This window comes from Amblyomma maculatum, chromosome 1 (genome assembly GCF_055883805.1).
Source record: "Amblyomma maculatum isolate TAMU_Amacu chromosome 1, ASM5588380v1, whole genome shotgun sequence".
Lineage (NCBI taxonomy): Eukaryota > Metazoa > Arthropoda > Arachnida > Ixodida > Ixodidae > Amblyomma > Amblyomma maculatum.
This window is the reverse complement of record NC_139344.1, coordinates 128607649-128622465: the sequence shown is the minus strand read 5'-3', so window position 1 is coordinate 128622465 and position 14817 is coordinate 128607649. Positions and strand designations below refer to the sequence as shown.

Genomic DNA, 14817 nt, shown 5'->3' with positions numbered 1-14817 from the left:
TAAGGGGAAAAGCCCGCATTGCCTGCAGAGCTTTCTGATTCCCCAGCCAGGCGCATATAGTAGCAAATTATACGAGACAGGTCTGCTGTTGAAACACTTCAAGGATAATCGGCTAGCGTTAGACTTCCGCGTGCATATATTGGGCACACCACTGGTAACATGCTCCACAGTCTCAGTGTAAGTGGAACGTTCTGGGGAATCAGCCTTTCCGATCAAATATCAGTACTCGCTCGTGAAAGCCACGTCTAAACGCAATCTATGCAACAAGCATGCATGATGGCGCGGAATTCCACGTGGTACACAAAACGACATTGTCTGACCTAGCCTTTTGAGATGGATGTGCCGGGAGTCTGGCTGGCCTCAGTAAGTTGCCGTTACGTTCCTTACAGCAGTAGAAAAAAAAAAAAAAAGCTGAACGTAAAAAGTAGTCAGCATTACTGCCCTCATATTGCAGAAAAAGAAATATATATGCGGGAATTGAATGGAACCAAGAACTATGAAAAGAGAAATAAAAAATTATTACGACGCAAAGCTAAACATTGAGGATACAAAGTTGCGCCAGAGTGACCAAAGCCAGATGATCCGTCAGCTGGCACAAGTGTTACCTTTGAAACTGAGCATGCTGGCGAGACCAGTTCCTATATGTATGCTGAGAATGAGAACACTGATGGGTTGGAAAGCGTCGATAGGCGAGTTTGGCGGTGTTACGACCAAGCATCCGCATTTGCGCGCTCTATTGTTCGCCTGTGGGCATGGAAAAGTTTTGTGAATATGTGGTGATGGTCCATTGGCTCTAAGTGAGCCTGTTTCCAGGAATCCTGTTTTGTAAGCATGTTTTGCTTTGTGGACAACCTGCAAATGCCAAATTGGCCCTGTCAAGAGAACGTCTGGAAAAACACAAAGAAACGTCCCCCTGCGGGAAATAGCAGGAAGTGCTTTCTTTTGTTCACCCTTCCAGTCGAGAAGTGCTATCCTCCAGTGATGAATGCCTCCTATCCAAAGGAGACGACAGAGTGACATGTCCGCTGACGTGCAGGACAAGAGAAGAGCATGACTCATACGGCCATTAAGTGATTTCCCGGGAATGCAGGAAAGATTTGCAATTGTCGAAAAGGGACCATGTTGGGAGCCCTATGCGGCGCCACGTGCACTCGGGTTTCTGAGAAGTAAAACCCCCAGAACCAGCCTGTGGTTTCTTTGCTGAAGAATAGAAATGTACCTCCTCTCCTCGCCGTTCCCAAGCTTTTCCCGCCAACAAGTGATCACGCCCAACGAATGAATGCCGGACCAGTCAGTGCTTCAGACCATCAGTGCAGTGATGTGTTCGATTGGATGCCGATACCTGAGGGGCGTGCCCTGGATTTGGTTGGTCAGCATCTTCAGAGAGGGGCTGGACATAGGGGGTTTTTAAGGACGCTGCAGAGCACGAAATGTCGCTCTGGGCCCTGGGTAAACGGCTCATCCAGTCGCTTCTCGCTATGAACTCTTAACGCTTGTCATTTTGCTGATGTACCCTTCTTCTTCATGTAAATATTCTTGTAAATACGTTTTCTCAGAGTGCCAGTAAACCTGCTTGTACATATTTTACCAACTTCGAAGATTCAGTCCTTCTTCAACCCGGAGTCTCTGCACGCTACCAAGTGAAGGCCGGGTCGCCATAGCCCCAGCGTCACGACAACTGGTGACCAGCGGTGGGATCTGAATCTACAAGCCACAACATCTGGTGATTGGAGGTGGATCTGAATCTACAAGCACAACGACTGGTGACCAGCGTTGGGATCTGAATCTACAAGCCACAACATCTGGTGATTGGAGGTGGATCTGAAGCTACAAGCCACAACATCTGGTGATCGGAGGTGGCATCTCAAGCAACAAGCAGGCGCAACAATCGGCCAACAAGAAAGCAGCTCGGAACATCGATCGCATGTGTGGGTGAGTGCTTGGCTTTTCTTCTGATGTGGACCAAGTTCTAGAACAGGGTTAGATTTTAGAACTGGTAAAAAGAGAGTGTGGAAACGCCTTTAGGTTTGGTAGTTTGCACAGTTGTTTTGGAAGTAGCCGACACTCGGAGCGATCATGGACCTACAAAAGCTGCAGAAACCGGACCTGTTGCTGTTGTGTGAGGAATTGGGAATTGATACAAGTGGTTTGGCACGAAAACCTTTGATTATAAAGGCAATCACAGATTTGGGAGCCGATGATGAGGAGCTCAGTGAAGCATGGAACCTCATCGGTCAAAAAAAGGAACAGCTCAGACAGCAGAAAGAGCGGGAAAAAGAGGAAAAGGAGCGGGAAAAAGAGCAGAAAGAGCGGGAAAAAGAGGAAAAGAGGCGTGAGCGTGAACTTGAGAGGGAAAAAGAGGAAAGGGAGCGCGAACGTGAGTGGGAAAAAGAGGAAAAGAAGCGTGAAAGAGAAGCAAAAAAGCTGGACCAAGAAATTGAGCTCCGGAAATTAGAACTAGAGTTGAGCAAGAGGTCGGGCAATTGTCCCCAGCTAGCGGTACCTCTTCTCAACAAGGAGGCAGATTTCAAGATGTCAAAGTACATGCAGCCATATGTGATATCAGGGGATATCGGTCTGTATCTGGCTAACTTTGAGCGAACCTGCGAAAAACTGTCCTTCCAGCGAGACACTTGGTCTCAGAGATTATTGACGGTTCTGCCCTGCGAGGCAGCGGAGGTTGTCGCGCGGCTAAGCAAGGAGGACGCGGACAACTACGAGAAGGTCAAAGCTTGCCTTCTGAGAAAGTATAGGCTTAGCGCCGAGGCGTTCAGACAACGTTTTCGGAAAGCTACTAAGTCCAGGGACGAGAGTTACCCTGAATTCCTGTACAATTTAAGAGTTAATTTGGGCGAGTGGCTAAAGAGCACAGATTCCTACAGTGATAGGGACGCTGTAGTCGAGCAAATTCTTTTGGAGCAGTTTTATAACTGCCTCCCAGAAAAAGAAAGAAATTGGTTACAGGACCGAGGCGAAATTAAGTCGGCAACTGAAGCTGCCGAACTTATTGAGGAGTATGCTTCGCGCCGACAATTCAGCAACCCAGCAGTGGATAGGCCCCGCAATCCCAAGTTCAGTGTGAAAAACCGTCAGGAAAGGCACTTTGCTAGAGTTGGAAACGAAGAAATGAAGGTTTCTTCAGGCAAATTCCCTAGAAAGGACGGCAGTGAGAAAAGTGGAGAAGTGACCAACGTGCAGAACACAAAGAATAAGCTTGAGGCTAGGAAGCCGCTCACATGCTTTAGGTGTAATGAGCAGGGTCACATTGCCGTCAACTGCCGGAAAGAAAAGATTGCTTTCTCGTATGTCAGGGACTGCGATGAAAATATGCAGCTTTTAGAACCCTACCTGCATGACCTAGTAGTCAACGGGAAGCCTTGCAAGGTACTGCGCGATTCGGCCGCAACGATGGATGTTGTCCATCCGGCGTATGTATCGCCTTCCGACTATACAGGACAGTGTGCATGGATCCGACAGGTAGTTGAGGAACAGAGTGTGTGCTTGCCGATCGCGAACGTGGTCATCGAGGGCCCTTTCGGCGAATTAACAACCGAGGCTGCCGTTTCAGGAAAGCTTCCTAAGTGCTATCCGTATTTGTTCTCCAACAAATCGGACATGCTGCTGCGAAAGAGGGGCATCCTTTTCGGAGACAGAGATGTGCAGGCCTTAACACGTTCAAAGGCACAAGAACTAGCTACACTGCTCATTTCAGAAAAATCAACAGCGGAGGAAACGGCAGTTAAAACAGTGGTAAATGCGGAAGATAGCAGGTCAGAAAACTTTGAGAGCGAGGCATCTCAGATATGTCAACTTGAAAGGGAGCTTGATGAGACGCGGAATGAGGACGTTCTTGAGAGTAACCTCTTGCCGCCAGTGTCTAGTAATCTCACGAGACTTTTAAGTGGAACTCGAGAGGACTTAGCTATGGAGCAAGCCAATGATCCCAAGATACAGGAGATAAGAGAGCGCCACCGCGCCACTAAGACAGCAAAGAACATTTCTTTTGAGATGAGAAAGGGAGTGCTGTATCGCTTATTCAAGGATAAGCGCGGAGTAGAGCGGGACCAATTAGTCGTTCCCCAAAAGTATCGCGGAGACTTACTGCGACTTTCCCATGGCAGCTCGTGGTCATGTCACCTTGGAATAAAGAAAACAAAGCAGAGGCTGTTGCAAGAATACTATTGGCCTGGATGTTTTAAGGACACGGAAAATTTTGTACGGTCATGCGACACGTGCCAGCGGGTTGGAAAGGCGCAAGATAAGTGGAAAGCTCCGATGGTGTTAGTACCAATCATTACCGAGCCGTTTCACCGGTTAGTAATAGATATAGTTGGGCCACTTCCTGTGACCGAGTCAGGGTACCGTTATATCCTCACTATGTTATGCCCAGCCACAAAGTTTCCAGAGGCTGTTCCGCTGCGCGAGGTGACGTCCGAGAGTGTAGTGGATTCGCTGCTGTCAGTGTTTGCACGAGTTGGATTCCCTTCCGAGGTACAAAGTGATCAGGGTAGCGTTTTCACGAGTGTCCTCACCACCTCATTTCTCGAGCGATGCGGCATTAAGGTAGTGCATAGCTCGATCCATCATCCGCAGAGCAACAGCGTAGAAAGATGGCACTCTGTTCTCAAACGAGTCCTGAGGGGACTGTGCTATGAAAACAAGCGCGAATGGGATACCTGCCTGCCTGCAGCGCTTTTCGCTTTGCGGTCAGTGCCGCACGAATCCACTGGATTTAGCCCAGCCGAGTTGGTGTACGGAAGGTCACTGCGCTCACCTTTGCGAATGGTGCGCGAAGCCTGGGAGGGGCGCGGAGAAGACCCAACAGTAGTAGAATTCATTCTGAACCTCTTGAATCGCTTACATAACACTAAGGAACTCGTTGAGGCCAGCATGAAGTCAGCCCAGGCTCGTTCCAAGGTGTACTATGATAAGTCAGCCCGTCAAAGGACGTTTTGTATCGGGGACCAGGTGATGTTGCTGAGAAGTTCAAGGCAGAATAAGCTCGAAGTACAGTGGGAAGGACCGGCTGAAGTCGTTGCAAAGCTTTCTAACACTAACTACGCAGTGAAAATTCCCGGTAGGCGTAAAGAAGTGCGCATTTATCATTGCAATCTTATGAAGCCTTATGTGCAGAGGGAAGCCGTGGTAAATCTAACGTTAAACCTTCCCGAGGAGATGGGGGACAACTTGATTTGCCTCAGCGGAAAAGGAAGCAACGCTCAGGAGCTTCTCAAAAAGACGGAGCAGAGAGGAGAACTAAAGAAATCCCAGCTGTCCGATCTGGGCGAGATAATAACAGAGTTTGAGGCCTGCTTCGTGGACAGGCCAGGCAGAACTGATTTGACTGAGCACGATATTGAGCTGACTTCAGACGTGCCAGTGCGATCAAGGTGCTACCGATTTTCTCCAAGGCAAAGAGAAATTCTGGATAGGGAAGTAACTCGCATGCTGGAATTGGGAGTAATAAAACCCTCGGAAAGCGATTATGCTTCGCCTATGATCTTAGTAGAAGCTCCAGGTAAAGACCCTAGGCCTGTGGTAGACTACCGAAAGCTAAATTCTCTCACCAGGGATCAAGTGTATCCTATTCCGAATATTGAGGAGAGAGTAGAACAGGTCAGTAGAGCGGCATATGTGACTACGCTGGACCTTACTCGAGGATACTGGCAAGTACCGCTCACTGAACGCGCCAGCAGATACGCGGCTTTCGTCACTCCGACGGGCAGCTACCAGCCAACAATGATGAGTTTCGGGCTCAAAAATGCTCCATTTTGTTTTTCCCGACTCATGGATAGGGTTTTAAAGGGGTGTGAAACATTCGCGGTGCCTTATTTAGACGACATTGCGGTTTTTTCCGACTCATGGGCGGACCATATGGTACATCTAAGAGCTGTACTGAGCCTTTTGCGTCAAGCTGGACTAACCGTAAAGGCCGAGAAATGTTGCCTGGCAAGGGCGACCGTGGACTACTTGGGTCACAATGTAGGTCAAGGTTTCAGGAAACCCAGCGAGATTAAGATTTCTGCGGTAGCAGACTACCCGCGGCCGAGCACGAAGACGGAAATTCGAGCATTCCTGGGTCTGACTGGGTACTACAATCACTACATCCCTAACTATTCAGCTTTGGCTAGCCCTCTGACCGACGCTCTCCGCAAGACAGAACCGACAAATGTAGTCTGGGACGAACAAAAGGAAGCCTCCTTCGTAAACCTGAAGGCTGTGCTGATTAGCCGTCCGGTATTGCGAGCTCCAGACTATGGCCGAGAATTCACGGTCCAGTGTGATGCCAGTGATCGAGGGTTAGGTGCTGTTCTCTGCCAGAGAGATGACGACGGTAATGAGCACCCCGTGCTCTACTTGAGCAGAAAACTGAGTTCTAGAGAGAGGGCTTATTGCGCGTCAGAGAAGGAATGCGCTTGCATTGTATGGGCCATTCAAAAATTGCAGTGCTATCTTGGAGGGGCCAAATTCACCGTAGAGACGGACCATTGTCCCCTGGCTTGGCTGCAAACTGCGACATCGAAGAACAGTCGCCTTCTTAGGTGGAGCTTGATTTTACAGCAGTACAATTTTGAAATAAGATACAAAAAGGGGAAGTTAAATGGGAATGCGGACGCGCTTAGCCGCTCTTTCTAAGCGGTCCGAGATGTTCCTCACCATGTATCCAAATTGATAATCAGGTTTTTTTTTTTTTCGTGCGCTTGAATATAGATGACTATGTAAAGCAGCACGTTTGGTTTTCGAGGCATACGTGGGTCCTGAACGTCTTGAGAGTGGGCTTTTCTCGAACAACAATGGCAGTTTTCTTTTGACCTGGTCTCTTCAGACGGGAGCCGAGTGCTTGCTTCGACATGTGGTTGAGTTTCAGATAGCTCAAGCAATTTGGCCTACAACAATCAAGACAACGCGACATGCAACAGCGAGCTTCAAGCGTTCACGTGCAGGCCATTAAGTCGTCTCTTCATGCAGCAGCTGCGGCTGCTGCCCTCCGAGTCTCTTCTGGCGGGGGAGGAGGCTGTTACGACCAAGCATCCGCATTTGCGCGCTCTATTGTTCGCCTGTGGGCATGGAAAAGTTTTGTGAATATGTGGTGATGGTCCATTGGCTCTAAGTGAGCCTGTTTCCAGGAATCCTGTTTTGTAAGCATGTTTTGCTTTGTGGACAACCTGCAAATGCCAAATTGGCCCTGTCAAGAGAACGTCTGGAAAAACACAAAGAAACGTCCCCCTGCGGGAAATAGCAGGAAGTGCTTTCTTTTGTTCACCCTTCCAGTCGAGAAGTGCTATCCTCCAGTGATGAATGCCTCCTATCCAAAGGAGACGACAGAGTGACATGTCCGCTGACGTGCAGGACAAGAGAAGAGCATGACTCATACGGCCATTAAGTGATTTCCCGGGAATGCAGGAAAGATTTGCAATTGTCGAAAAGGGACCATGTTGGGAGCCCTATGCGGCGCCACGTGCACTCGGGTTTCTGAGAAGTAAAACCCCCAGAACCAGCCTGTGGTTTCTTTGCTGAAGAATAGAAATGTACCTCCTCTCCTCGCCGTTCCCAAGCTTTTCCCGCCAACAAGTGATCACGCCCAACGAATGAATGCCGGACCAGTCAGTGCTTCAGACCATCAGTGCAGTGATGTGTTCGATTGGATGCCGATACCTGAGGGGCGTGCCCTGGATTTGGTTGGTCAGCATCTTCAGAGAGGGGCTGGACATAGGGGGTTTTTAAGGACGCTGCAGAGCACGAAATGTCGCTCTGGGCCCTGGGTAAACGGCTCATCCAGTCGCTTCTCGCTATGAACTCTTAACGCTTGTCATTTTGCTGATGTACCCTTCTTCTTCATGTAAATATTCTTGTAAATACGTTTTCTCAGAGTGCCAGTAAACCTGCTTGTACATATTTTACCAACTTCGAAGATTCAGTCCTTCTTCAACCCGGAGTCTCTGCACGCTACCAAGTGAAGGCCGGGTCGCCATAGCCCCAGCGTCACGACAGCGGCACCCGCAAGCACGCTTCGTTTAAAATGCAACGCTCGTGTTCTCGTACCATCCATCTATTGATCTGCAACTGCGCGACTGGTTCGCTTTCGATTTCGCGTCTGTATGAGCACAGTGTTAATCATGTGCTCATGTTTAAGACGCCCGATAATTTTAGTCTCGGTCGCTACCCGCATGCGTGCTTGCAAGCGTAACACTTTGTGCACCTATTTGAAAGATAGGTTTGCAGAATTAATTCGTAGTACAGCAGTTTTCCAACTCAAATGAAAGAGTGTGAAAAGAAAGACGAGGTATATTTGTTTTGTGTTTCTTCAACTTACATGTCTTCTCGACAAAGTAAATGGAGGCATAGAAGATGAAAGCACGAAACAGTACGTTTGCTATTATTTTCTGCGACTAATAGATCGCGCATTCAAGATGAAGTGTTCCGAGTTTTATTTGTCTTTTCTTTTTCACGTGTAAACACCTTTCTGTTAAGTTCACACAGTGACATGTCATCAGATGTCTGCAAAGCAGTGCACCATGCATACAGCCCAGCTCAGAGTAAACGTTTTCGGTCGCTGCCGTGCCCTTTGTGTTTTCGCTTTGCAAAACTCCAAGACCTACGCGCGTATCCGTGCCAAAACCGGCGTTGCCATAGCACCTCACAGACTGGCGTTTCGCACGCGTATCGATCACGCTGGCTGTGGGGCAGCATAAGCGCGGCGGCCGGCCACCGGTCGGCACACTGCAGCGCCATGTACCAGAGGGACAAGAGCCTGCTGTGCCGGCACAGTGCTTCCCCGCTGCCCAACAACCTAGCCGCGTGCACGGAAGGCGGGAAAGTCAACTTGGCGTTCGTCGGAAAGACAGAGGTCACCGCAATCTTCCGGTCCCCGGACGGAAGCGTCCATCAGACACAGGTGGCCTGCAAGGATGTGGGAGGCAGCCCGTGCACCGAGCTGACGCAGGTGAAATGGGTCAAACTGGATGACATCAAGACACTGCTAGTGATCGCTTCGACACGAGCCTTCCAGGTGTTCGAGTGGGATGGATCGGTGTTCCTTCACTGCCACCCGCTGCACCAGGACCTGGACGCCACCGAGGAGACGTTCACACGCGGCATCGGCTCCTGCGGCCCAAGCCTTCTCTGCGTGGGAACCAACAGTGGCACGATCCTGGTGCATCTGGTCTCGCGTGACCTGAACATCACCTTCTGCCAGAGGACCACCGAGCACGCGCCGCACGCCGTCGCCGACATCCACAGTCACGGAGAGCACATGGTCAGCGCCGACGACGGTGGCGGCATCTGCCTCTGGCGGGGAAAGACGGCGCTCAGCCTGGTGCGAAAACTGCCGCCGGCCGGCAGCCCCTGCGTAAGCGTGCGCGTTTGGCACGACCTGATCCTGGCCGGTTACGGGACCGGTGAGCTGCGCGTGTTCAGCACGCGCTCGTTCCAAATCATGGCCGAGGCCACTGCCCACTCCCGCTGGATAACCGCCATCGACGTGGCGCCGGACACTGGACTCGCCGTGTCTGTGGCCGAGGACTCGTACGTGCGCGTCTGGCAGCTGGACCGCGAAGGCGAGCACACTATCGAACACGTGCAAGGGGAGAGTGTCACGGACGCCATGCTCATGGGCTGCGCTTTCCTCGCACCCGACGGCAGCGCGTTCGCAACGGCGGCTTACGACTCTGCTGAAGTGTTCATGTTCAAGAAATAAACCCGCGCCTCACCACGTGTCTATACACCGATATGCAGAGCGCGCAAGCGCGCGTCATCGTATGAGTGCGGTACGTCTAGACGTAAGGCTTTGGTCCCGATAAGCTTCGTTTATTTTTTATTTTTTTTTGCTTCTGCGCGCGTTTTCCGGAATCAAATTGGTATTTATACCAAGACCAGTATACATTTCCTTTCGTCATGCTAATATATATATATATATATATATATATATATATATATATATATGTGTGTGTGTGTGTGTGTGTGTGTGTGTGTGTGTGTGTGTGTGTGTGTGTGTGTGTGTGTGTGTGTGTGTGTGTGTGTGTGTGTGTGTGTGTGTGTGTTCAAAATTACGCTTCACGGATTAAAAAAAGGCGGGGGGGGGGGGGGGAGTAGTACGCAAAAGTTGTTTTTGTAAATGAGAAATGTGGGCAGGTGGGGCACAAACTGAGAAAAAGTTTTTCATCGCGAACTCAGTAATTAACTAAAATTCAATAAGGTTCCATTTCCAGACCAAATGATTCCAGCTGGCTCCATTTCGAGACTGACTGGTTCCAGGTGATTCCGTTTCCAGACTGACTGGTTTCATTTCCAGACCAACTGGTTCCATTTCTAGACCAACTGGTTCCCGCTGGTTTTATTTCCAGACTGGAATGGTTCCTGTTGGAGTCCAGCCGGTTCCACTCTGACACCACATGGTTACCAGCTGGATCAAACTGGAACTATCTGACTCCAATTCAAACCAGCTGAAAACCAGCTCATTATTTTCACTTGGATAGTCTTCTTTGGGACTGACTTGCGCATGAATGGAAATCGATGAGGACGGCAATAAAGTGGCTCTTCAACGTGTACGATGTGAGGCTGCCGCTCTGGCTCGGTTCTTTATCATTGCACTGCAAATAGCAGTAGCACAAGAATTATATTCGGCAATAAATTACAGGCCGAGCATGCCAACTGCCTGGGCAACTATAGTCGACACGCTGTTCTCTTTTAGCGCAAAGCCAATAATCAAAATATACAGTATTAAAAAAAAAAAGCGGCGATAACTCAGTTGCTTAATGTAGTCGCCAGGTAAACTGATCCTTGCGCTTCGCTGTGGATTTGAGCCATGTTCGTGGCCGCATTGTAATCATATTTTGTGTTTTGATAACGAACCTACGACATGGTGCATGACGTCATACTGTGACGACGACAGAGTATTCAGTGCCTCAGAGCTTCATATAAGTAATTCCCCGGCGTGCGATTTTTCGTTCTTGCAGGCACAGAACGCAAGATCGCGCGCCGGCGAATGTCATGCATATGTGGGTTTCATTACCTTGGTATCTCATTAGTTTCCCCAGGTGAGTTGCAGCTCACGTTGGCTTTGCTCGCACGCCAGACGCCCACAAGCACGCGCCGAGGGCGGCTCGAATCCGTCATTAGGAAGTCATTCGCGGTACTGTCAGACTCCTTCGGCAACACCCACCTTTTGTCGTGACCCCGAGGGGCCAAACCTGCCTACCAGCCACGCCTGTAATCCTCCCCCGCTTCGGACTTGAAGCGGAAATCATTGAATATGCAGCCAACTTCCATAGAAGTCATTGTCGAGCAATGTATAACAAGAGCGCCGATTAATTTCATAGCGGCCGGAAGAAAGCCTATGGGGCCGTCGCACATCGTATCGCTGTCATTGTAATAGCATTGAGAATTTAAAAAATTAATGGTAGGGCTAAGCTTAATGGCTTAGTGCATCAATTAGCGTAAGCTGATAAAGAGCCGCCAATAGCAACGGTAGTGCAATAGCGGCGATGACTCGTCGACAAGCGCTGGAGATACTAGCTATGTACCGAACGCTAGTGCGCTTTTGTGACGGGCTTTTGGCTACACTGCGAGGTATACCGCACTTACACCGCCTTCCGACGGAAGGATGATAATGCGGATCTTTTTCCCGTTGCGGCAACACTGTAACTGCGATTCGGCTGCTCTGCGCGCATCACATGACGGACTTCCTTGTAGCGTCATAAAATAGCAGTAGACGCGGCCTCCGAAGGCCAGAACCATTAACCTCCGAAGGCCAGAACAAGGCCAGAACCATTAACAAGCCAAAAGCGATATGTCTAAGATACGAACGGGGTACCATGTGGATACCCATAGAATGAATCCCTATTGTAGCCCCATGGCTAAGGTAACGCGTCTATCGGCTCGCTATGCTGCTTACTACACGCGCTTCTCTGCGAAGCGTACGCAAGACACACGCTACGTTCGCAGCTTTCGAGGAACTGGAGAAAAAAAAAAAAAAAAAAAAAGCCGCCTCAGATGCTTCTGGATTGACGGCGCCACGCCACGGGGTCCACACCAGTCGCCCAGCATGCTGAGGCCTTAAAGGGGCCCTGCAACGCCTTTTCGATATGCTTTAGATAAATTATTTATGTCACGAAGATACCGAACCAAAACGAATTACAGGAATCGATGCACTAGAACCAGAGTTAAATAATGAATTTTCAAAATACAAGGAAACCAAAAATTGCCCTCAACTCAATTTTTCTGGTCTTTCACTTTTATATTTCGCTCACCCAATGAAGACATGACATGTGCGCGACCAATCAAAACAGCTTACGTGATACGCGTCACTACAACGTCGCAGATATCATCTCATGGTTTCCCGGTCGCTGTAATAAGTTGAGATCTCTCGGTGCCTTGCAGAAATAGAATGAGGATCAAAGGCGAAAGGAGACATTCCTTTGTCACCATTCATCCCCAACTATTGTTTTTTTCGTGAGCCCGCTCCTTGACCGCCCCTTTCTCTCTAAGCGCAGGCATGCGATTAGCGAGGTCGTTGAATTCTTTTCTGCCCAAACTTGGCTAGTGCATGTCGGTGAAGCAAAGTTTGATGCAAAGTAGCAACCAGCGCCTCTGTTGGTGCGTTTTGAGTCACTTGATTTCCAGTGCCTTTGTGTAAAGAAGACATTATGGATTCATTTTCTTCATATTAAATACAACAATGCGACACAACAAATTTTTCTTACTGGACATAACTTGTAGTGAATTTGCTATTTCTTCAATCGTCTAACGCGCGCCTGTTGACGTCATATTCGCTGCAAAGAACCACCACTGTGTGCTGACGACGTCAGTGCCATGGTTTTGTTTCTCGAGCAAATTAAAATATGAAATACCGAAATATGCGCGTTAGGACCGGTAATAGCATCGCCATAGTTCAACAATTGCAACAAACAAGCAAAACAATGCACATAATTTATGTTGCAGGGCCCCTTTAATGCAGGTGTAGCGAGATCGTTCGGTGCCCCGGACCAGTATTACAGAAAGTGAACGCAAACTACGTCACCTGATGCGCACTTCCGGTGTGGAGCTTTGCCGAAAATAAAAGGGGAAGCATAACGTAACAATTTTCGTGACGACATAGTTCGGAAACGAGGAAGCGAAGCTACTTTATTATATGGCCCCTCTAAACATCACGAGACTTGTGACTAAATTGCTGTCACGCCATGCCTCGAACTCTTCCTCTTGGTGAAACTCCACACCGGAAGTGCGTGTAACCTGACGTAAAAGCGTTCAGGGCATGGAGGAAGGAAATAACTTAGGAGAGGCCCTAACGTCATTTTTTTGAAGCCGGCGCGGCCGCGCCGCGATCGGACGCTACAACGTCTGTCCTCCCTCCACGTTTTCTTTCTCGGCGACGCTCACGTACCTAAATCCCTGTTGCTAGTGGCCCGAGTTTTCATAGCAACAGCGTCGCCGTTGCTAATGGCCAGACTTGGCTAACCCTAAATTTTGACGTCACTTCCGCCACACTTCCTCCAATGCATTGGGAATGGCAAAGGCCTCTCCTAAGCTGTTTTCTTCCTCTATGGTTCAGGAGTTCTATTCTCGACAATTCGCCATTTTATTCAAATTGTGACGTACACGTGACGTGTGCTGTAGGACGGTGCCAGGTTACGTAAACGCACAATCTGGTTACGCATTCTGAAGAAAAAGACAAATAAACTGACAGAAAAAGCTCGCTGTCGTCTGCTACTATACATTGGCGCCAAGTATGAAAAACGACGATGCTCCTGCAGGAACCGATGCACGGCGGTGGATTTCGTGATTCGGAAGCCTATAGGCTGCAGTGAGGCGAGTGAAGTATGTTGTGGCGTTGCGGTATCAGTGTGTCATGACATACTTGCTGTCGAACATTCGTCATCAGCTACGCACGGAAAGACTGCGCGAGTTTCTGCTGAACAGCACGAACGGCAACGAAATATTCGCAGTGGTGCAGAATGGGAGCGGAAAGTAGCATTGCTGTTCATAAGCGCCGATGATCTCTCACGTTCACTTGTAAACAGAAGGGATCTACAGATTTCCAAAGTAGCTCCAGCGCTGACGAAGAGGCGCCGGCGCAGCCGGCATTGTCCATGTCTAAGACAACGCTCGCAGTCTCAAAGTATCAATTACTGTTAGGTACTGGCTGTGCTACCCACCTTTTTCGAAAAGCCGTGTTATGACCAACTACTGCCAGGTCACCAAGTCTGCTTAGGTTTCTAACCTATTGTGTCGGCATGAGTTGTTTAGAGCGCGGAAAGCAGCGCAGAGAGAAAGATGGAGGGAGACAGAGAGAGAGAAAAAGAGAGTCTTCGACACACACACACACACGAAGTGGAAGGCATATACGCTGGGACTTACACCTAGTCGGCTAAATTTTCATGCGCTAGCGTGCGAAAGGCTCTAGCGAAACGCAAAAGACGTCCGAGAAAGAAACAGAAGAACGGAATAGCAGGAAGGTTAATTAGGCGATGCTCAGGCTACTGTACACGTGCAGAGGGGGATAGACAGAATTAATAAGGAAACGGCTTTTAAATGCAGGAACTAAAACGTTTAAGAACTTGGTCGTAAACAGAAGGGATCTACAGATTTCCAAAGTAGCTCCAGCACTGACGAAGAGGCGCCGGCGCAGCCGGCATTGTCCATGTCTAAGACAACGCTCGCAGTCTCAAAGTATCAATTACTGTTAGGTACTGGCTGTGCTACCCACCTTTTTCGAAAAGCCGTGTTATGACCAACTACTGCCAGGTCACCAAGTCTGCTTAGGTTTCTAACCTATTGTGTCGGCATGAGTTGTTTAGAGCGCGGAAAGCAGCGCAGAGA

The 14817-nt window shown here is 49.2% G+C and overlaps 1 protein-coding gene across 1 annotated transcript; it reads left to right on the top strand.

Annotated features, from left to right (window-relative positions):
- The first annotated feature begins 8731 nt into the window (after window positions 1-8731).
- LOC146203903 (WD repeat-containing protein 54-like) lies at window positions 8732-9697 on the top strand. The gene has a single exon (XM_084585885.1). It carries the CDS (start codon window positions 8732-8734, stop codon window positions 9695-9697), a length of 966 nt encoding a protein of 321 aa, XP_084442011.1.
- Window positions 9698-14817: the final 5120 nt, after the last annotated feature.